Source organism: Simochromis diagramma, unplaced genomic scaffold (assembly GCF_900408965.1).
Source record: "Simochromis diagramma unplaced genomic scaffold, fSimDia1.1 OVJJ01000418.1, whole genome shotgun sequence".
Classification (NCBI taxonomy): domain Eukaryota; kingdom Metazoa; phylum Chordata; class Actinopteri; order Cichliformes; family Cichlidae; genus Simochromis; species Simochromis diagramma.
In genome coordinates, this window is record NW_024387407.1 from 67,481 (window position 1) to 91,627 (window position 24,147).

General features: G+C 44.4%; 1 protein-coding gene and 1 long non-coding RNA gene across 5 annotated transcripts; both read right to left on the reverse strand.

Annotated features, from left to right (window-relative positions):
* Positions 1-926: 926 nt before the first annotated feature.
* On the reverse strand, positions 927-3,553 carry LOC120720757. 4 transcript variants are annotated; one of them, XR_005693035.1, is made up of 5 exons: positions 3,406-3,553; positions 2,323-2,492; positions 1,756-1,988; positions 1,507-1,615; positions 928-1,387 (listed from the first exon to the last, which is right to left on the reverse strand). XR_005693035.1 is itself a non-coding variant. In XM_040010530.1 (2 exons), exons 1-2 carry the CDS (start codon positions 1,981-1,983, stop codon positions 1,118-1,120), a joined length of 747 nt encoding a protein of 248 aa, XP_039866464.1. In that variant the 5' UTR covers positions 1,984-2,147; the 3' UTR covers positions 929-1,117. The 4 variants fall into 4 exon arrangements, 1 of the variants encoding a protein (XP_039866464.1); XR_005693034.1 differs by having other exon boundaries at positions 1,744-1,988; XR_005693033.1 differs by having other exon boundaries at positions 927-1,387; positions 1,507-1,988.
* Positions 3,554-8,651: 5,098 nt separating this feature from the next.
* LOC120720753 lies at positions 8,652-15,235 on the reverse strand. Its single transcript, XR_005693032.1, has 3 exons — positions 15,223-15,235; positions 12,623-12,627; positions 8,652-9,495 (listed from the first exon to the last, which is right to left on the reverse strand). It is a non-coding gene; the product is annotated as an uncharacterized LOC120720753 (long non-coding RNA).
* Positions 15,236-24,147: the final 8,912 nt, after the last annotated feature.

The window sequence follows — 24,147 nt, forward strand, 5'->3', positions numbered from 1 at the left end:
TTGCCGACGTGACTCTTTAAAATAGCACCAGTCCTTTTCATCAAAATCAAAATTGTATCTAAATTTTTTACTCTTTATAGCCAGTTAGGTTATATATTACCATTAACTTTTCAGATAAAACGGTGATAAAGTCCTAATGTTTTCATGAAACTTCCTTTGTTTCCCCATCTGAGCATCGGGGAAAAGGCTGTCTTGCAATTGTTGAGGTCACTAGTGTGTGCCCCATTTCTTCCGGGATCACTCTCTTTATAGGTTTTAGTGGACTCCTGCGAAGTGGTTTCATGGTACAAAGGGATTGTATTCCAAGATCTGGGAGACTGTAGAAATGAGCAGTGATGCCCTTCCTACCATCTTTCCAGAAAAATAAGTGATCTGGAAGCTGTTAGGCTGACTTACAGCAGCAGCACTTTCTGCACCTGCATAAACTCCAGGACACATTTACTAACGGTGTTTGTTGCTGTATGTGCTGGAGCTTTGAATTTTTTAATAATATATATTTTGTTAATATTTTGGCTATGGTGTCTTGTTTTGAAATGTACAAGAGTAAAAGTGTTTTTAGCATGTGCTTCAAAGCTAAGTTTGACTGGGAAACTCAAAGCTCAATAGTCTGTATCAACAGAAATTCACTGCAGCCTATGTAATATTTCATGCGTCATAATTTATTCTACTCTATCTTGCAAATACATATTTGTGTGGCAATGTCATGCACAACACACACAACTATTAGATCCTTAAGATCAAACCCGTGTCATTCTTTTGGTCCACTGCAGTGCAGTAGTCAAAAAAAAGAATAAGTGAAGTGTCCACAAATGGCCAGGATAGAGCCCAGAGTGTTAATGTTTAAAATGTATAAAAATATTATTGATTACAATTCTTTACTGTTAATATCAACAATAAGCTTTTTATTTTGAAATTACAAGTTTAAAAAAAATGCTGTTACATTTACATTTAATGCTGTTACACTGTAATCCTTTATTATAAGTATGGACACAGAATCAAGTGAACAACATTTTGAAATAAGTTTAATTGGAATTTTGTACTACGCAAAAAACAAAACAAAAAACAACAACAACAACATATTAAACAAACAAACACAGCCAGTGCCTTCATTTGTCCATTACATGTCAAACATAGCACTGACCCTTAGTCCCTGCTCATCAGCACATGCTTTCAAAAAGAGCTCCATGTCCTCTGCAAACTGAAAAACAAAGAGGAACAAGTCCCTTGCTCCAGTGTCTTCTTCCTCTGACATGTCTATTAAGACCCTCTGCTGGTCCCCTTGATTTAAGGACAGGTATTTGGGCATTGTTACATGTCCACAGAAAAGTGCCTTATTTTGGACAACCCACTGCACAGCAGGACGCAGATCTTCAACAACTGCTGGCTCCTGTGTCAGGCAAATGGGGATGAAAACATAGTTATTTCTCTGTTGCAGAACAGTTTTTTAACAGTTATTCAAATTTCACTAACCATGTAATTACACTACTGTTTAAAGTGAATACTGACCTGACTGACTTCCTGGAACTTGCGCTTTTTCAGTCTGAAAATGGGCACGTGTTGTCCTTCAAGCACAGCTTTGGCTTCCTCTCTCCAGTGTGCAAATAGCTTGCCAGAGCTATGAAGAGTAAGGCCACAGTGAGGGCATGTCATTTTCATGGACTTTCCATCAGCAGCAGTTTTATTGAACACAGAGGGTAGAGCCAATGAATGTTCTAACAAAGACTCAGAAAATGGTTCAGATACCGAAGATAAAACCTTGGGGGGGAAACGGGGCTCCTCGAAGAGTACTGCCGGAGGAATACGGGTCTCCTCGGAGAGTTCAGCGGGGAGCAGTCCTGATAATGGTGGCTGACTTGGCATTGAAGAATGCTGACAAGACAATAAATGCCTTGCCATATCCCCACGCCGTATGATTGTAATCTTACAGACAGGGCAGTGAAAGTGTCCTGTTGTCCTACAAGGCAGCCTGCACCGGCATATCATTTTATCTGTAAGAGAAAAAAACAAACAAACAAACAGATGTAATTTAAATGTAGTTGTATAGAATGCAATCAATTTGTCTAACAATCAGATTGTACATGTTAACAAAAACATCCAAGCCAACCTCAATAATGAAAGCAAAATGGTATGGATCACAAAACTTATGTCAAGAAAAGTGGTGAAAAGTAAATAAAAATATTTTATAAAAACACTATTTTTGTTGCAGATGAATGCACTGAACTGTACAATATCAACAGCAACTTTTAAGTCAACAAAGATACTGCAGAAGTGCTTAAAAAAGTGCATATTTATAACTATAAAGTATATTTAATACAAACATACCTTTGAAAGGCAAAGCATTTTTTTATATGCACACTTAGATGCTCCTCAATCTTTGCCCTGACAGTAGGGCTGAAAGTGGGGCACAGAGGGCAGTGAAAGAGTCCTCTGCAACACGTGTTGCATTCCTGCAGTTCTGGCTTTAAGCCCGAATTCCAGATTGATGTGTGCATCTAAAACAGAGAGAGAAACAGATAAACACCATATATACATTTAAGTTAAGGTTTTAGCAGAAATAACAATTTACAGTTGGCATGTAATAGATTTGGGAAGAAAATTCTTGAAAAAAACCCCCCACAAATATTTTACAAGACACTTTAATTTGTGAGACATGTTTCTATTGACATATAACAGTCAATTGAACAGAGGCTAACTAAAATCTGGGCAATAAAAAAGCTGTACAGAAAAGAATAATGAAGAGAAGTATTGATAAATATATAAATCTGTTTGTGACGAAATTTACAGTGTTGACGCTAACCAAAGGTGTCACAAGTATACACGTTCCTTACTACAGTTTAGATACCTCTGTTTAGAAAGCACTGACTCGACTTTTTAGTCAAGTCGAAGTAAGAAGTACAGGGTCTAAAATATAATTTATGTACAAAATTTTGAAGTAATCTTGCGTCCAAAGCACGCGTGCGGGGGGCTGATTTACAAATGTACGGATTACAAAGTACAGATACCCGTGCTAAAATGTGAGAAGTAGAAGTATAAAGAAGTATACAGTAGGCACAAAAAAGTACAGCAGTAAAGATACCAGAAAATTCTACTTAAGTACAGTATTGAAGTATTCGTTATTTTGCATCTCTGACGCCAACAATAAATCATACTCTAATGCAAAATGTGGTTTTTGCTTCTTCTCGCCCACAGAAGCCGTTAATCCAGCTCTCTTACTTAAACCAGGCCCAGGAAAAAGCATATCTGTGTGTTTCTCTGCCATGGAGCACGATGAAAAAACATTAAAATAAGGAGGAATGTTGTTGTAACGCTAAATAAGTGGCAACATGATCATTGTAAGAAAACTAGACGATTCCTAGAATTATAAAATCACTAACGGCAAATTTATTTAAGAAAGACTTAACCAACCTTTGTGATCAACTTGCAAGACTTCCACGGTATCCATGCGTGTTTACGGCTAGTGTGGAGGTCACGTGTTTACGGCTAGTGTGGAGGTCACGTGCTTCCGGCTACTGTGGAGGTCACGTGTTTCCGGTTAGTGTGGAGGTCACGTGTATCCGGTTACTGTGGAGCTCCACAGTGGCTGCAGCCAGACCCTTCTCGCTGTGTTTGCACATGCTCAGTGTGACAGATGTTGGCTGCTGTGTTTGCACATGCTCAGTGTGACAGGATGTTGGCTGCTGTGTTTGCACATGCTCAGTGTGACAGGATGTTGTCTGCTGTGTTTGCACATGCTCAGTGTGACAGGATGTTGGCTGCTGTGTTTGCACATGCTCAGTGTGACAGGATGTTGGCTGCTGTGTTTGCACATGCTCAGTGTGACAGGATGGTGGCTGCTGTGTTTGCACATGCTCAGTGTGACAGGATGGTGGCTGCTGTGTTTGCACATGCTCAGTGTGACAGGATGTTGTCTGCTGTGTTTGCACATGCTCAGTGTGACAGGATGTTGGCTGCTGTGTTTGCACATGCTCAGTGTGACAGGATGTTGGCTGCTGTGAAAGCTGAATGCTCTCTGGTTAAAAGTGATGTCACACATTAGGATAACTGTGCTCGCTCTCTGTCAGAGTACCAGGGCCTCGCTTTGACCACATGACTCTCAGTACTGTAGGAATGTTTAGCTTATTTTAGAGTTTAGGAATGTGTTAGATAGGATATAGAATTGTGAGACACTGACACTGCCCTGGATATAAATAAAGGCCTGACTGTGTCATGAACTTAGGAGTAGATTGTAGGAGATCCTCCCCCACTTGAACTGTGAAAGTAAGACAAGAGGAGTTAATGCTGAGTGGAAATTCCCCAGAGGATACCTGGGTGGGGTCTCAACATTTGTAACTGGATAACTGTGGTCTGGAAGGGAGATGGGTTTTTATGACCTCTAGGGAGTCACCTACACCCACAGTGTTTTAACTGTCACGCACACTCACTCACGTGCACACACATACACACAGGTATGCGTACACAGTCACTCACGTGCACTCACATAGACACGCGGGAACGCGCACATGTAGGCACTCACGTGCTCGTGCACATAGATACAGACACAGAGTTTGCAGCACACTGTGGGGGCGTTTTATGATGGGGTCGCCTCTATAAAGCTGGCTGTAACTAACAAAGGGGTGAAGATTTTGCAGAGGGACATCGGCCTCGTCTCCCCTTCTAGAAGTGCATGCTTAAATAAAGATGAATAAAGATGAATAAAGGTTTTGTGAAATGACTACTGAGTTCCGGTGCCGTCTCTGGAAGTTTCGACGAATAAAAGAACCGGGGTGAAACTGATTTTGCAACAGTACACAGCATGATGTGTGCACTGTAAACAGGAAGCAGAGGAGCAGGACTGAGGTAAACCTCTGAGGGGTCAACCTGAGACTGAGCTCCAGATGTTTCCACATGTTTCTGCTCTGCGTGTGTTTGATGATTATTTCAGGTATAGATGATGGAATATGACCAGTCTGATGTCAGCCTGCTTCTCAGACAGCACCTCACCTCTGTGCTGCCCCCTGCTGGCTCTGATCATTACTGACTTAGTCCTTGCTGCCACTTTATTAGGTACAGCTTGCTAACACAAGCTCAGACCTGCTTTGCCTTCAGAGCTGCCTTAAATCTTCATGGCTCAGATTCAGCGAGGTGCTGGAAACGTCCCTCAGAGTCATGTGATCAGTGACGTCTGCTTCAGCACTGACAGATAGAAAAGTGAATCCACATAAACAGGATATATAATAATAATAATAATAATAATAATAATCAAATGCTGATTTTTTCAGCCCTTTTGTCTGGCTGCTAATCCAGCTGTGTGTGTTTGTGATGACAGTAAATAAATGTCAGACTTACAGCTCCTGTTTTACTGCATTAAAGTGATAAGATGACTTCAGCGCTTTGACATGGATGGAAGGGAAAGCAGGAAATGACAAATGTAGCACAGCAGCAGCGTTTAACACGTCTGAGCTGGAAACACAAACTCCAGCTTCTTTTGCTCGGCTACAGTTTGGATGGATTTGCATTTAAAGATGTAAAGAGACTAGAATGGTTAGGGTCAGGAGGTCAAAGGTCAGAGCTCCTGTGGGTCTGAGGGCAGCCTCACGTTGGAGAAGGATGAAGGAGTCTGACCTGAGCCAGTGTTTGACATGAACACATCAGCACTGCTGTCAGTGAGACTAACGACAGCCGTTAGCATCATTTCAGTGCTTCAGTCATTTAAAAACACTTCCTGTCACTGTGGTGGTTACAGTGACATCATGCAGTTTGTGCTTTGACCTCCAGAGGGCGACAAATCAGCACAGACAGAGAGCTCCATTCAAACTTTGCTGCCATCAGTAATAATTCTTCAAATATAATCATCAGTGTTTGAGCAGCTATGATATCAGGGACAATCTAGACATGTGTGACAATACTGAACATGTCACATGACACACCTTAAACATCATGTGATCCACTCTCAGTCTGCACTTTCATTCATGACTTCAACAGGTTGAAATGAGCTTTGAAGAAACATTCAGTGATTGCATTTGATTTCAGATCCCTGCTGTTCCCCATCTGCCCTGTAGGTGGCCTCAGTGTGTTCCCACTGTTTCCAATCACCTGACCCGTCCTCCATCAGCACACCTGCTTCCTGCTCATCCTTCTTCATGCACAAGTGAAGACAGAAAGTGTGGCTGGATCTGTAGACTGGAAACAGAAACTCGTGAATATTTGTAGTATAAAAAGGTTTGTTCCAAACAGAGTAAGAAGTCTGGTTGGCTATATGTAATACAGCCACACCAAGACTGCTTACTGGCTGCAGTCAGATGAACATTAAATTATAAACACAAGTATCTGTTTCTACACAGTAGAGTCTGCACAATAATCAGAATCCATTAAAAATGTTGGACGTGGTTTGTCTTCATCAGATTTTTCTCGTTTCTAGAAATCTCGTGGTCTCTTGTGTGCAGTGGGTGTTTCCTGTTGACTCTCTATGACTTTTTTTTTTTTAAAACTCTCTGCATTTAACCATTAGTTATTATTAATCTCTGGCTGTTACGTACAGGTGAGCCAATGTGTTCGAGGAGCGGACCAAAAGCAGACATAGGAAAGAAAAAACTAAAGTGTAACAAAAGCGAGTCATTTATTTAGGCCAATAGTAAAGCATAGAAAACAAAAGAACGATGACGAACTAAGGAAAAGACCAACAGCTAAACTAAACTGGGAAAAGCTAGAGCTAAACATGTAAACTATGACAAATACATGAACCTAAACGTGAGCAGGGGCGGGAAGAGATGAGAAATCCAGATATGTGGCAAGATAAACGGACGACCTGACACTAAATAAAGGGTGGAGGGTAATGAGGAAATGAGAACACCTGGGGAACACAGTTGACACAAATAAACCTGAACGCCACAGCGGAAGCACAACTAAGCTGGAGGTTTCTTCCCTCCCCCTGTCGCCCAAATACTTGCTAATAACATCTTATTATTGTAGGATGAAAACCACGTGTCTGCTGTTGTTGTTTATTGTGTTTAACCTGTCAAAGATACAAACATGAAGAAAAATATGCACCAAGCCCTGTAATCATAGCTGTGCTGCTGTTTTTAGAGAGCGTGGTGTCGCTGTGGTCAGCTCTGCTGCCCCACAGCAAGAAGGTCCTGAGCAAGAACTTTGTGCTGAACATTGGGGAGGGGAAGGGGGGGTCAACATCTCTGTCTAAATAAATCAATACATTTGTTTTAAACAGCAGAGGACCACGGGCATGTTTACTGTCAACTCTCCACTGCTGCACTGCCAGATGGCAACAACACCACATGGTGACTCTGCTTATTTATGGAGATATTCAATCATTTACATCACTGTGCTGACACCAGCAACTATATATTACATGATTGTGTTGCACATATTCACAACATTAGTGACATTGTTAAATAAATGGATGAATATATCGTTGCATTCTCAGCTGCTCATGTGTCTGACTGTTGTGAGCCAATCACAGATCAGTTCAGTGTTCTGACAGTGTGTGCTTGCACGCACAATTATTACTGTTGTTGTCTGTTACCTGCTCATCCATGGGCAGCCTTTCTCTCTGTGCTCATCTGACCCACTGTCACCTCCTCCTGTCTCCTGCCCAAGCTCTGCACCTCCTCCGTCACCACCTTCACTCTCCTCTGCACCTCCTCTGTCACCACCTTCACTCTCCTCTGCACCTCCTCTGTCACCACCTTCACTCTCCTCTGCACCTCCTCTTTTGCCTCCTCTCTCCTCATCTCTGCTTCCTTGTGTCCCTCTTCGATCAGCTGCTCTGCAAACCTCTTGTACCTGATATAAAAGCTCAGTTAATGTTTAAATGGTTTGACAGAGGTGTGATATTCACATGGTTTTGGAGAATGCATGTTCCCTCACCAAGAAGCTGGAGTGCATTTGAAACACCTTTTGCCTTTCCTGGGTATAATCACCAATTTCCTTGTTCTAATACCTTGAAATGTTTCTTCCTCTGAGGAAAACATTCATTATTTCATGATTGTATTGTGTCAAGAAAAAGAGTTTTCTCAGTGGCCACTATAATGCTGTGATTGTAGCTAATCAACAAGCTAAATGTAGGACATCCTAGTTAACATCAAAGTTTGCAGTGATTTATGGTGGCAGACATCAACAAACAGAGCAAATATCTCCCTTTTCTTACATTGCAATTATTTTACATTTAGTATTTAACAAGTTTTTGCAGCTAAAGAACAGCTAACCAGATGTTTCTGTTAATCCTCAACTCAGCGTTTCAGTCATAGACTCCATCTTTGTCTAACTAACAAGCCTACAAACATGCAGTGTCATTCACTGTAGGTCTGTGTGTGCAGGCTTGTGTGCTGGAAATGGGTGGAGTCGTCTCTGGACCTTACTGTCTATGCTCTGAACTAACCATCAGCAGCTAGCTGTCAATGACAGAGTTAAGCAGGAGGGACGGCAGAGAGCTAAAGGATGCTAACACGTGTGACTGTATTGTACCAAATAGCTATTTAAGTTATAATTCAGTGAAACTGACATTGATCTTAGGCTACATCACTGGCAGCCTCTGGCTTTTCCTCACATGAGGCTCGGCTGCCAATCTAACAACTAACTAACCAACTCCAGTCAACACATCATCAGCTACTTAACAACACAGGTATTTACCTCCTTTAAGTCGGACTTTTTTCATTTTCACATGCGGTTGGTCTCGACCAACAATTAAATAGTGTCGCCTGTCCGCCTCTTTTCATGTCTGATGTCTCCACAGTTCAGTTAGCAAGCATTTAGTTAGCACCAGTGACTGCACTAACAAACACGCAGCAAATAGTGAAAGTTCGTTAGAGAAAGCCGGTTGGGTGGGGGGGTTACGTTACTAGATGATTGTGTCTCTCTGTGTTATTCCACCTTAATAAATGACTTCCTGTTAGCATTGAGTGCTTCTGTAGGACTAATGTAATTTTCATGGTTGGATCAACTCATTTAAATGAAGCTGGACTCAGATTGGGTCATTGTTTTTTTTAACCTTCCAGCAAAGTATTTGTCACACTAGTTAGCAACTAAGTGTGAATCTGCAGTAAATAAGTTGATTGATCATTAATGAATAAAGCTGGTCAAACACATCATGTGGACACATGTGATTGTGTATTGTAGTATTGATCCCAATGCTGGTATCAGTACTGGATCAATAACACTGGATGGATGCGTTCAGCATGGAGCCCCTGAGCTGTGTTACAGACAAACATGGAAACTGACAGGTCTGTGTCATTCACAGTCTGTAACACTTCTAAACAACAGAGGCTGACCCAAGTGCCTCAGAGCCAGGCACGCTCACATCACAGCTCTCTAAATAAGCCAGTTTCAAAATAAGAGCTGAAAGCTGTGTTTGGTTGTGTTAGCTTCATTTTCAAATGATGAGCTTTCGACAATGAGTGAAACAGTAAGAGCATGTGGAGAGTTTGGAAAAATCCCATTAAGAAAGAGAAATCAAACATTTGGATTCATTTTAATGAGCTCAAACTTGTTGAAAATGCAGAGGAGCTTCAGAGAAACACAACATACTGATATTCACTTTGAAGCTTTGAGTGGAAAAAGACAGAAAAACAACATGTGGATTCTGGAATAATGGGAGCTTCCATCTTTAAAGGACTGAAGAGGAAGAAGTTTACAAGGAATCATTTGGAACAGTTTAAAATATCAACTGATTGAATCCATGAATCTGAAAACGTGTTTGTGAGTGAAAGAGACAGACATGTACAGACTGAACTATCTGTTCAACAGTCAGAGTGTTTCTCTAACAGGAGACACTCTTTACACTCCACTCAGCACAGGGACACTGAGGAACCAGGAGACCAGAACATAAACCCAGGATAAAGAGTTTGAGTGAATGTGGTGTTGAAGGTGTGGAGGTGGATCGAAGTGTCAGAGGAGACTCTGTAGAAGGACAGAGTGCCAGCAGGACAGTCCACATACACTGCTGCTCTGTTAGAGACAGAGGAGGAGGAGGAGGAGATGGATGTTTCTCTGTTATTGTGCCTGGCAAACTGAGGAGCATCATTACAGCAGCACAGACTCCAGGACTGATCATTCCATCCAAACAAACAGTCATCACTGTTTCCTTTCCTTCTGATTCTTCTGTGACTCACTGATATATCAACTCTTCCTCTCCACTCGACCTCCCAGTAACAGCGACCAGTCAGACCATTTCTACACAGCAGCTGAAGCCACCCATCAAATCTGTCTGGATGATCAGGATATGACTGAAACTCCTCCACACATGTCACCTTCCTGTTGTTGTCAGACAGTTTGAGTTTTCTGTTCACTGTATTTGTGTCGATTCGTCAATATGCTAGCGGAGGAGATTATCCCCACCGCGAGAGTCACCACATTCCCAAACCAGAAACTGTGGATGGACAGATCGATCCGCACTGCAGTAAACGCCAGGACCGCCTCCTACAACGCGGGTCTCGCCACTGGCGATATGAGCGCCTACAAAGCGGCCTCATACGGCGTGCGGCGCGCGGTGAGAGATGCCAAACGCCGGTACCGGGAGCGTGTGGAGTCCCGCTTCCACCAGGGCGACACACGGAGTATGTGGCACGGACTACGCACCATTACGGACTACAAAGCCAGGGACACTGCGCCGATCAACGCCGACTCTGCATTCACCAACGAGCTGAATCATTTCTACGCCCGTTTCGAGGTTAGCCAGGCAGCTAATGCTATCTACCGCCTGACTACCGAGGACAGTGACGTCATCAGCGAGAGACCGGTGACCAGCATCGCGGAGCATGACGTCCGAGCGGCATTGAGGAGAGTGAACACAAGGAAAGCAGCGGGGCCAGACGGCATCACCGGCCGTCTGCTGCGCTGCTGTGCTGACCAGCTAGCAGGTGTGTTCACTTACATCTTCAACGAGTCCCTGGCGAAGTCTGTGGTCCCCACATGCTTCACAAGATCCACCATCATCCCTGTGCCCAAGAACAGCAAACCCTCATCCCTGAACGATTACCGGCCAGTTGCACTGACCTCGGTAGTAATGAAGGTGTTTGAGGGGCTGCTGAAGAACATCATCTCCTCCTCCATCCCAGACACCACAGATCCGCTGCAGTTCGCCTACCGATCCAACAGATCCACAGAGGATGTCATCGCCCACGTCCTGCACACCACCCTCAGCCACGTGGACAAGAAACAGGGTAACTATGTGCGAATGCTGTTTGTTGATTACAGTTCAGCGTTTAACACAATAGTGCCCTGCAGACTGTTCACAAAGCTCAGGGATCTGGGACTTAACAGCCGTCTATGTGCATGGGTGTTGGACTTCCTCACTGGCAGAACTCAGGTGGTGAGGGTGGGTAGATGCGTCTCTAACAGCATCACCATCAACACAGGAGCACCTCAGGGGTGTGTCCTCTCGCCACTGCTCTACTCCCTCTACACTTCAGACTGTGTGGCCACCCATGGCTCCAACACCATTGTGAAGTTTGCTGACGACACAGTGGTGTTGGGTGCCATCTCCAACAACGATGAGGCGGCCTACATGGATGAAGTGAAGAATCTGGCATCATGGTGCCAGGACAACCACCTCCAGCTGAACGTCGGCAAGACCAAGGAGCTGGTGGTGGACTTCAGAAGGGGCCAGCACAGAGACTACAAGCCCATTATCATCAATGGAGCTCCAGTGGAGAGGGTGCAGTCCTTCAAGTATCTTGGTGTCCACATCTCCTCAGACCTGACATGGGCTGCCCACATTCAGGTCCAGACCAAAAAGGCTAGGCAGCGCCTGTATCACCTACGACAATTGAGGAAGTTCAGGGTCTCTCCAAAGATCCTCAGGATTTTCTATACAGGCGCTGTGGAGAGCATCCTCACACAGAACATGACATCGTGGTTTGGGAACAGCTGTGTGAAGGACCAAAAAGCTCTCCAGAGAGTGATCCGTACAGCAGAACGCTGCTGCAGGATTGCTCTCCCCCCACTTCAGGACACCTACACCAGGAGATGCCGGACTAGAGCAGCGCAGATACTGAAGGACCCGTCCCATCCTGGCAACAAACTGTTCCAACTTCTGCAATCTGGTAGAAGGTTCCGCATCTTCCGGGCAAGGACAGAGAGACTCAAGAGGAGCTTCTATCCCCAAGCCATCCGGGCCCTAAAAACACACACCCGCCCTCTCACATCATCTATAATTGACTGAGACAGGACTCTTCCAGACACTCTAAACCAAGGCACAATGTACATTCCAAATTACTTTAATTTTAAATATGTTTATATTGTCTATCCTGTAAAATAGTCAGATGTCTATTCATATTAATGTACAGAATTCACCTGCTTGCTGCTACTACTGCACATTCACCCAATGTATATACTATATATATATATATATATATAATGTTCTTCCTCTACCCCCCCGTGTCAGGTTACATTTCACTGTGTGTTATACTTGTATAACTATGCATGTGACAAATAAAGAACCTTGAACCTTGAACCTTGTGAGTTGACAGGAATCTGATGGAGAGAACAAACACAATCCAGCTGCAGTTATTGATCCATCATCTGTTCATTGATTGACACTTTGATGATGACTCCTGACATGATGAAGATGGTTGAATGTGTGCTGCTTTGTTTTCATGAATCCCATTAAAAACACACTTACACTTCCTCAGACCTGGTCTCAACCATCGGACTCCAGCAGGCTCCACCCTGAAAGGAGGAGGGGGGTCAGAGCAGCACAGTCAGCATGCACACATGGACATTACATGGCTCTCATACACATAGTCTTAGACACTGATAAAGGAACAGTCCAACATTTTCACAAATACACTTCAATCCATACATGGATCAAACTGCTGATGATTTGGACTGATCCTGGATCTGTCAGTACACCACTGTATTTAATGAAATATGACTGATTCAAACTGTCACCTTCATCATCGTTATATTGCTCTTCTATATAGCTGGATAGGACACCTCGCTGCTTTTGCTCACATTCATGACCATTACTAAAATGCAACTGCTAACTTTCGCCAACATTTGCCTCCTTTTTGGCTTTCCTTGAAGATCCATGCTTGCATAAACCAATGGATTATAACAATACGTATATGTAGAATAAGGAGGGGATGTTTTTCTCATTATCATTCATTATTTTAATATGGCATTATTAGTTCATCAGAAGTATATAACCAGCTTTGCATTAAACATAAATTGAAGTTTTTGACCTTACATTATCCTTTGCATTACAGTGATGGTGATAACTTTAGTTTGATCTTTTCCTTACAGGTACCAGAATAATAACATGATTTTTCATTGCAGATGTAACCATGATCATTCCATACACATTGCAGTTTGTTGCTTATTCTAGAGTTGTGCTCAAGTTAATTAAAGGTTAAAAGCTACAGCCAGCGCGAGTCTGGCTGATCTATGGAGGGCAAAGGCTTTGAGCTTGGAAGGCCGCACGCGCTTACACAGCACTTATAAGATGTTATTCTTGGTGATTTTGTGCTTAGTCATGTTTTAATATGTTTTAAGTAGAAGTAACTGATCCAGCAATATTCATTTAATATTATATACTTGATTTAGAGCAATACACACTGATGGTCTGAGTAAATGAAAGAGTCCTTGTAGCTGCCATGTTGTGTCTTAGCAGGGTACAGACGGTTCCAGGAGACGGGGGCAGTCAGCGTCTGCCCTCGGGAAGGAGACAATGTTATTTTTTGTGTTAAATAAAATTGTCAACATTGATTGTATTACACCTGTCACTACGCATGAAGGGGCGTTCTAATACCCTGATTTCATAAAACTATGGTGATGTGTTTTTTGAGACGAGATCTGAGACTGTCTGCATACAGTGTCCATCTCCCACGCGTGTGTGCATTAAATCATCGTTTGACTCAACCCGACCGGACCAGTGTTGTTTTTCCTCTGGTGTCCATCCCCAATATTTTGAACTCGTAACAGCTTGGGGGCTCGTCCTGTGGTATTGGGGTGGAAGTGTGAGGTGTGGACGGTCTGAGGTTGTCGAGCGGACAGGCACGGACCAGGGATCTGATGTGAGTGGGCTCCGCGGGTGCTTCTAAAGGTAAGGCACTGCCTGTTGAGTTGATTCCCAAATTGTGCCAAATTGGGCTGCATTAAATTAAAAGTCTACTCACTGACGCTGCTGGTGGGTGTCTGTTTTGATTTTGATGAGAATCACCGTGTGTTATGCAGTTAAAGTTGCTTAAGAGTATTTAATGAAGTTGAAGAAATATGAAAGTAATAATGTTGGGTTTGAGTCCCTGGATATTGAGTTAAAGGCTCAGGTAGTTTGGTAGGGAAATTGGGTCAGAAACTGTTCTGGAGGAAACAGTGTTGTTTTAGAAATTAGGTCAGAAACTGTTCTGGAGGTAACAGATACTGTTTAATTGATATGTTAAAATTTGTCAAAATTGTTTAGGTGAAAATTGTTATAGGACGGCACTGGAAGATGCTAAGAAGCACATAGCCCGGAGGTTATGCTCCCTCCTGGCCGTGGACGCGTGGCCTTGACCTGTCGGCGAACAGGGTTAGTTCAGTTTGGCTTAACTGTGGGGTACAGGGCATCCCGGAATCAAGCTAGGAGTTAGAGTCTCCTCACCGTTTTAAACAGTGTCATGTGCTTTTTTGGACACAGTTAAATTGAGTTAGGGATTTTAGAGATCAGGCCATAGGCTGTTCTGGAGGAAACAGATACTGGTTAATTGATTACAGAAAAGTTATCTTTCTTCGGTGAGATGTTAAATTTGTCGAAATTGTTTAGGTTCTTTAGAAATCAGGCCATAGGCTGTTCTGGAGGTAACAGATACTGGTTAATTGATTACAAAAGTGAGACTTTCTTAGGTGAGACCCGTTATTTTAAATTTGTCGAAATTTGTTAGGTGCTGAATCTGTCAGGCCTGTCAGTGGTTGTAAATATAAGACGTCTTTGTAATATAAAATAATAGAGTTTTGTCTGAGCTTTGTGTGACCCTCTGTGTGACGAGAGCGCAGCTGCAGCGCTGCGAGCTATTTTTAGACGGTGTGTGAACATGCAAATGAGCTGGTGGCTGGGAGGAGAACGGAGCTTTTTCACTTCCTGCCCAGAGTGTGTGAGCCTTACAAGCAGAAGGCTTTTTATTGCTGAAAGTCTGTAAATAAGTTGCTGGTTTTGATGTTATAACAATATAAATGGCCTTTGATTCATTGCTGTGAATATGTGCTTTATGAACTCATTTGTTTGTTGATTTATGTAATATAAAAAGCATTTAAGACTGAGTAACTTCAGTTTTTGAGGAGGATAAGAGAGTGTTCCTAGATCAGAGTAAGCTGCTGTAAGTCAATTGAAAACAATTTAATTAAATCTTAAATATTTTATACTGATAACACAACTGATTTTAAGCCATACCTTTAAATAAGTAAAGTTCATGAAGTTTTCTGAGCTGCCATGACACAGAGAAAGTGGAGTGTTTCACCCTGAAAGGATGGAATGATGCTCTGCCTTTGTAGTCAAGTTCAGACATAGGCCGTAAATAAATATGAGCCACTAATAAGCGTGACATAATTAATAATCTCAAACAATAAAGCACATTGGGTGAGTGACCCAGATAACAATAATTTATGAGCACGCAATAAAGTGGACCTGTTAGAACCCCGTTGACATTTGTCCCTTCAACAATAAATAAATATTTTGTGTTCCATGCACTAAACAGTCCCATTCAATACTGATAAATCGCTGTTTAAATAGAGTACAAGCAAACATGCCTATGCTCCATTTTGTGACCTGTAATATACAAATTGCAGAGGAGGAGGGTCGGCTGGAGGTGACCTGTAAATGCCACATAGTGACAGAGGAAGGTGTTTCACCTTATGAGATGACAGTGTGGTCCGTGATTGAGGTGCACGAGCTAAATGCCTATATACAACGTTGCCTTTTCCTATTTCGAGGCTTAAAGGAGATAACTGAGAATGAAAATGATCCAAATTGGGAGCCCACAGAGGCGGCCCACTTTGCTCAGGCTATGGTAGAGTCTGTAGTAGACGGTTTTGATTTTGATATGCTTGCTTGGGAAATAATGTAATTATCAGTGGAGATGTCGCCAAGCGATTAGTAGATTTAAAGGAGACAAATGTGTGCTTGAAGGTGCGTGGTAGAAATTGTGTGTGTGGATGTGTGTTTGAAAGGCTTTGAAACATAGGTTTGATTTGAATAAAGCTAATTACAGTATTATGGTTTGACATTGAAGTAGAGCGAGCGATACAGCTAATTATTGAGGAGTTTGGATTTAATTGGTCCATTGCTCCCTGGCTCGGTAAATAACAGGGTGAATTTGTCAGTTTGTAAGCAAACATGATATTGCTTTGGGGCAATCTTCTGTGAAAAACTTAAGGCTGTGTGAATGCATTTGAGCTGTGTTATTGTTTTGTGCCCCAAAGTTAACATGCAGTGTGTATGAGTTTATAACAGTTATGTTACAGAGTAAAAAGTAGTCATTAAAAGTGAATATTGAAAGAGGCTTGGTTAAGTCTTGACACACTGCGTTGGCTGTGTCTTACCAAGCAGATCACAAGGAGACAGTGACCCTTGGAGGAGTGAAAGTAATTCTGAAAGTTAACAGGCAGACGCTGTGGGGTGACCCAAGAGGAGGAGCCGTATAACGTCACAAAAAGGGAGGTAAGCCTGTGTTCTAGGATAATGGCTGACGGCCCGAGCATGACACCTACTGGGCACAGAGGCTATAAGCCTCTGAAGGAGCAGCTGGAACAGCTAAAAAGAGCCATTCGCCTGGCTTCTCCTGGATCATCAAAGTCAGCTGAGAAGGAATGCAAAGCAATGGAAGCTGAGCTAAGCAAGCTTATTGCTTCCCAACAGAGAGGGCTGGATGACAAAATAGCCCTAAGTCTTGTGCTCAAAATAGAAGGAGAGAGATGTGAGCAGCAACTGGAACAACTGCAAACCGAGGCAGAGAAACGTTCAATTAACTGGAGAATTAACCAACAAATCAAGAAACTACAGCAAACTCATGCAAAGTGTTGCAAGTGGATGTTCTTGTGGAACGGAGCATCTTCCTGGATGGAGGAGGATGACACAGCTGAAACAGAAGATATGGAGAGCATAGTGGAGGCTTTGAAACAACTGAAAAAGCAAAATAAGAAGCTGGAAGACCGAATGAAGAACTGGATTCCAAAACCAGGAGATGCTAACAAGTATCACACAGCAGAGATACTTCCTTGGGCCACATTAACATCTAATGCTGTAGGACGACAACATGTCATGCCTGTAATGACCCTTAGGGGAGGACAAGTTCAGGGCCCAAATGGACAGACTGCAGTGGTTGTAGGAGGAGTAGCTGATGTTGAATACACCAGGGTACCACTGGTGTTTCATAATGAAGGGCCTATGACAGTTAAATGTCAGTCCCTGAGTGGGAGTAGGGAAGGTGAGCATCGGGCGTGGTTTCGCTCAGCGGTGCTGGCAGGGCTGCCAAACCAGGTCATAGAAGATCTACAGAAAAATCCAGATTTTGCCGTAGCAGATTCGGTGCAGTGGGAAAGACACGTCTCACATCGTTTACAGCTGGAACAGGACAGGGCGAACAAGCAGAAAAAAGAGTTGGAGGAGGCACAAGCGTCTCTGCTCAAACTACAGTTGGCGGAGGCCAGAAACAAAGCCTGCGAATAGAAAAAAGAGGAAAAAGAAAAAACAGAAAAAATGATGATAGTTGCGACCCAGCCTGGTCCTGGGCCTGAATGGCCAGATAGTGGCCCGGGTCCCTGCACTAATGACGGATGGCCCGCCAATGCACCAAGGCAGAACCAACCCACAGGGAATTGGGGAACCGGTGGATCGTACAGAGGGCGTGGTGGCTCAGCGGGGGGAGTACAAAGCGCTCGTGACACGGGGAATCTCAGCAGTGTGCCTTGGAATGTCTGTTGGAGGTGTGGAGCAGAGGGTCATTGGAGCAAATATTGCCCAGAACGTCATCAGAACAATCAACGAAGAGGTTACCAACCCCAGGCACGTGGAGCTCCGAGAGCAAGAGATGGCTATAGGGGAGCATATCAGGCCCCAAACCCGAGTGCAGCACCAGCCGCGCAGTATCCAGTGGCTGACTGGAGGGAGGACCAGTACTGAAGGGACCCGGAGGGACCAGACAGCATGGGTATGGCAGATCCCATGCTGTCAATGACTGTAGAAGGGACAGAATTGCCCTTCTTAGTGGACACTGGAGCAACCTATTCAACCTTGAGAGCAGCACCAGACAGTGCAACGTTGTCCTGCCACACAGTGAACGTGGTGGGTTTTTCCGGGATCCCAATCACTCTGCCAGTGACTGACCCAGCTTTGACAAAGCTGGGCAAGCAGACTTTGAAACACAACTATGTGGTGTCATCGCAAGCGCCAGTAAATCTCATGGGCAGGGACCTGCTCGTGAAGTTGGGCGCCACAATCACATGTTCAGCAGATGGATTATCTGTGACTCTGCCAGGGGGCCAGCATTTTCCATGCCTGGGAACAAATTCAAAGACTCAATATCTGCTTCAAGACTGTGAAAGAGCAAAAGCCGACATCTACTGGGGGAGGCTAGTGAAAGAGGATGTTCTGAGGCAATTTCAGCTGTGGAGACCCTGGATAATGAGCTTGGCAGTTTACCTCCCTCCGCGCGAACCCTACCACGTCAATCTGTTTTATGATAAAGATAGTGACGACACCTATCGTGAATTATTTCAGTCTGATCTTGAGGGTCAGACGTGGAATGTGCAAACACATGACATCTACATCGGACCAGAAGGTGTAGCCGCGGCTGTGAAATTAACTGATGAACAACTGCCTTGGTACAATGTGGAAGAAAATTCAACCCCTCACATTGCATTGGCGGTCCACCAAGGTCATGGTGCAGGTGATCTAGGTCCAATGGTCAAGCGAGCACTGGACGACACAGGGTGGCAAAAAACCCAAATTCCTAACTTATCTTATGCTCCAAATTGTAAAACCTATCGCATAACCTGTGCCTGTGATGATACAGTGATCTTGGAACATAAAGAAATTTCAAAAACACATGGTGAGGAGTGTGTAGATCATCCTCACGCAGTTGCTGGACTGTCAAATCTGCCCGACAGTCTATGGTCAAAAGGGCCCACGGATGTTGGCCTAGCTGAGTGTCCTCCTGTCTTGTTCCAGCTCAAGTCAAACACACCAATCTATAGATCACAGTATAAACACAAACCTGAAGCAGAGGAAGGAATTACAGAAACAATAGAAGGCCTGTTAAGGGCCGGGGTGTTAGAGCCCTCTCACTCACTGTGGAACACACCAATTCTACCAGTGGAGAAACATGGAACAGGAAAATACCGCATGGCACATGACTTAAGAGCCATTAATGAAATATTACTCTCTACCACTGCACCTGTACCAAATCCGTACACAGCTTTATCAGCTATTACATGTGACCAAAAGTGGTTCACGTGTATTGACCTGGCAAATGCATTCTTTTGTCTTCCTCTGCATGAGTCACTCAGAGACATTTTTTCATTCACACACAGAGGCCAACAACTCAGATACACACGTTTGCCACAAGGCTTTGCACTTTCTCCAGGCATTTTCAATCAGGTGCTTAAAGAAGCCCTATCGTCATGTAATTTGCCTGATGATTGTACATTAATATAGTATGTTGATGATCTTCTCATTGCAGCCCCGCCAGCAGCGGATTGTACAGCAGCGTCGTTCGTTGTATTGAATAGGTTGGCGGAATGCGGCTTTAAAGTAAGTAAGGAAAAGCTGCAGTTAGTTCGCCCTGAAGTGACCTTTTTGGGCCGGGTAATCGCACACAAATCAGTGGGCTTGATGAACACACACAGAGACCAAATTCTGACACACCCAAAACCGCGAACTGTGAGAGAAATGCTTTCTTTTCTTGGTTTAACAGGTTACAGCAGGCAGTTCATTCCGGATTATGCAGGCAAAACTGCCCCTTTAAGGGGCCTAATGAAGCAAGCTGGCGTTCGAAACCTTAAGGCTGAGCTGCCTTGGACGCCTGAAGCTGAAGTCGCATTCATTAGGGTGAAACAGGATTTGTCAAGGGCCTCAGATTTAGCTACACCCAATTATGATGAGCCATTCTATTTGGATGTTTCTGAAACAAACTCAGTTGTAAATGGAGTGTTGTTTCAGAAAAAAGGGGGGGGGGTAGAGATGTGCTCATGTATGTTAGTGTAAAACTACATCCAACAGAAGCAAAGCATCCTACATGCACACAATATGCAGCAGGGGTCGCTAGAATTATCCAAAAAAACAGCACATGTAGTGAGAGAACACCCACTAAAAATACTCACTACACATAGCATAGTGGCATACGTGAATTCACAAGCATTTTGTATGTCACCACGGGCACAAGAGAGACTGAGCAAAGTCTTAGAGGCCCCAAATTTGACATTTACACATGAAGGAATTAACATGGCAGATTTAATGGGAGTAGGGGAACCACATGACTGCGCCAAAAGAGCACAGATTGAGGAAAAGATTAGAGAGGACCTGAAGGCCGAACCCATACCGGGAGCTGAGGACTGGTTCACCGATGGATGTTGCCACCGAGACGAAGGAGGACTGAAAGCAGGCTATGCGGTGGTTTGCAGAGTAGAAGGAGATTATCAGGTCAGAGAGTCAGGAAGGATTGAGGGAAAGCAGTCGGCCCAGAGAGCTGAAGTGATAGCCTAGCTCGAGCTTTGAGACTAGCCAAGAACAGAAGAGTGAACATCTACACCGATTCGGCATATGCGTTTGGATCAGCGCATGTGGAGCTGCCTCAGTGGAAAAGAGCAGGATTCAGAACAGCAACCAATGCACCTATTTCCCACAAACATGAAATGGAGGAACTGGAAAAGGCCTTGGCTGACCCAGAGGAGGTGAGTATTATAAAATGCAAAGCTCACTCCCAAGGAACCAGCATGGTGGAAAAAGGAAACCAGAGAGCAGATGAAGCCGCAAAGGAGGCCGCAGGCTACAAAGGACGGAGACAAATGATACAGGTAACATCAGAAGAGGAGATATCTGTTGACCTGATTGAGGAAGTCAAACAGGCCCAGGAGGAGGCATCCCCAGAGGAAAAGGGGGTGTGGAAAAGCAAAGGAGCCTGGCAGGATGGACATTTGTGGAGGGGGCCAGACGGGCGCCCCGTGTTGACAGCCAAAATGGCAGAACAGAAGGTGGATGAAGCCCACGGACTTGCCCACGTGGGGATTGCCCAGATGGAAAGAAATTGTGTCATTGGTGGCATCCGGAGCTGCGAGGAATGATAAGAGAAAAGGCCAGGATGTGCTTAATCTGTGGGGCACACAATCCTAAGCCAGCAGTAAAACCGGAAGTGGGTAAGTTTCGGCCCCCTGAGAGGCCGGGAGAGGAGATTGTTATTGATTTCACTGATATGATTGATTCCGGGCCTGGCGGTGTAAGATATTTGTTAGTGTGTGTTGATGCTTTGACTGGCTGGCCAGAGGCCTGGGCTACAAAAAAGGAGGATGCTAGGACTGTCATTAAGTGTTTAATCAATCATTACATTCCTCGTCATGGGTTCCCCAAAAGAATTAGATCAGATAATGGAACCCATTTTAAAAATCAAGATTTGGCAAAAGTAGAAAAAATGTTGGGCGTCCAGCATAAATTTGGAACAGTCTATCATCCTCAGTCTCAGGGAAAAGTAGAAAGAATGAACCTAAATTTGAAAAACAAATTGGCAAAAATCTGCGCGCAAACAGGGCTAAATTGGGTCGCAGCCCTGCCGGTTGCGTTGATGACCATAAGATGTTCTGTTAATCAATCCACAGGTTTTACACCATACGAGCTGCAAACCGGGAGACAGTTTCCGGCACCTTGGACGGTGGGCTCGGTTGAACGGCACAAAAAGGGGAACCGGTCCCACGCAGACTACTGGAACGAGTTAAAGGCGCTTGTTTCCAGTTTCACAAAACAGGCGGCTTGTAAAGGGCCCACAGGAGAAGGAGAGGTCCCGGACGAGAAAACAGTGTGGCTGAGAGTCATCAAACGCAAGTGGAAGGAACCCCGCTGGATTGGTCCATATGAGGTATCGGCTCGGACGGCGACAGCGGTCCAACTGAAGGGGAAAGGCGACACCTGGTACCACTGGACGCAGTGCGCAGCCGCGCACGAGGGCTTGGTGGGGAAGGATCAATCTCCAACCAACACAGGTGAAATTCAGAGGCAGAATAAACCCTCACACCTGTGCAACGGGCCGACCGGTGGTCTACCCGGAAGGTCGAAGAAAGAAGAGCAGCCTAGGAGGAGATCACCGCGCCAACGAAAAGGAGCGGTACCACACTGAACACCTAGAACAAGAGAGAGGCTCTGATAAAGGGCTTTGAACTTTTTACTACACCATAACATTCACATACAACCATGCCACCACAACAATCAGACACTGGTGATGAAAGAAGAGTTTCAAAAGCCATCACAATGTTCAAAATTATTATGAGTTTGATGTCAATTATGTTGCTAATCATGGCTATTTGTTTTTTGATTTGTTTGTTGCAGACCGACCCGGGAAACCAGTCTGAGCATGGAGGCCATGCCAGTCCGGCGTTGTTTGATACACCAATTACATCACGCGTGATCTATAGTGATTTAAAGCTGCGGGCAAGAGTGAAGCGCGAGGTCTCTGGTAAAAAGGATGAGTGTCTCAGCACATATGGTGGTTTAGAATTAGATTATGTTATTGGCTCCACAACTTCTTTTACGTTTGATCTGTGTGATGTTGTTAATTGTAGGGACGCCGGCAGTGCCTGGAGGGGATATAATGTGTGGCTCTGTTGGGATTATTCAGTGAGTACGCACTGCGAGAGGGGAAATCGTCCTTATGACAGCTGGTGCCGTAACTGGGACCAGGTAAGGGGTTACACTGGGCAAAATTGGGAACCGTTAGAACTAGGATCAGAAAACGAGCTTAAATTACAGAGGGATTTTAGCCCCTCTGGAAACGCGTTAACCTTATCATTGGGGAATTGGCATCGCAAACAATCTATGTATTTGGTTCTGGGGGTGGAAACATCGGGGGTTGATCCAAAAGGGTTAATTAAAGTTAATTTCCTAGAAAAAACTAATCGCGTACCGTCAGGTAGAGAAGACATGACAACTCGTGTGATTTCCAGTCCCCCCAGCTCTGTTGCATCTTTTACAGGGCAGGAGAGGAGCGGGTCGTCGGAAGCTACACCAGAGGAGCACGAACCAAGGGAGAGGCGAGTAGTGTCGGTGGACTATACCACCTTGAAACCTCAGGATTTGATTGAACGCGCTACCGGGTTCAGTGACAGTAACATCTGGCTGGACTGGATAGCCCAAAATGCTAGAGAACAAAAAGTGGCTAATTGTGTAGCTTGCGCTTCTGCAAGGCCGCGTTTATTTATAGAGCCTGCACCTCTGCATCCAGAGGATCAGTGGGGCTATGATTGTATGCTGCGGATGACTAGAGGAGCTGTGAATACGGGGAACTGCACTGTGTTGTCCAGCCTATTTCCCCCTATTGGCAAGCTCACGCAAGTAGGGCCGTTTATGCCCCGGAAAGATAATTATACGTGCTTTAAGTTTTCCACAGATAAAGTTAAATATCGGTTGGGGGAAATTGACCCCAGTTGGTGTTCGGTCACCCAGACGGGGAGGACCACCAACAATGTGAGTGATGCAGCCACCCTAATTGGGACTTGGGCTAGGAGCGGGCTGTATTACTATTGCGGGCACAGGACTCTACTGGTTCGTGTTCCTCTTGGGAGCGTGGGGACGTGCGCGATGGTGAGACTAGGAGCGCCACTTATGCTAATCGGAGATAAGGTAAAATCAATTCCCCCACACAATACGCGCACATTGGCAGCCAGGCGCAAAAGACACATTTTGAGGAAGAGAGGAATTCATGACACACACGCCTATGACCCTAGGATGAATTCCCCCACCTGGATCGACTCCATTGGAGTGCCCAGGGGGGTTCCAAACGAATTTAAACTTGTTGATCAAATAGCAGCCGGGTTTGAAAATATTCCAATAATTTCTGCTTTCTTTCCAGTGACCCCAAACAAGAACGTAGATAGGATCAATTATGTTCACTATAATGTACTGAGACTCTCTAACCTCACCAGAGACGGCATGGAGGGGTTGGCGGAGCAGGTGGGTCCGACCTCGTTAATGGGAGTGCAGAATAG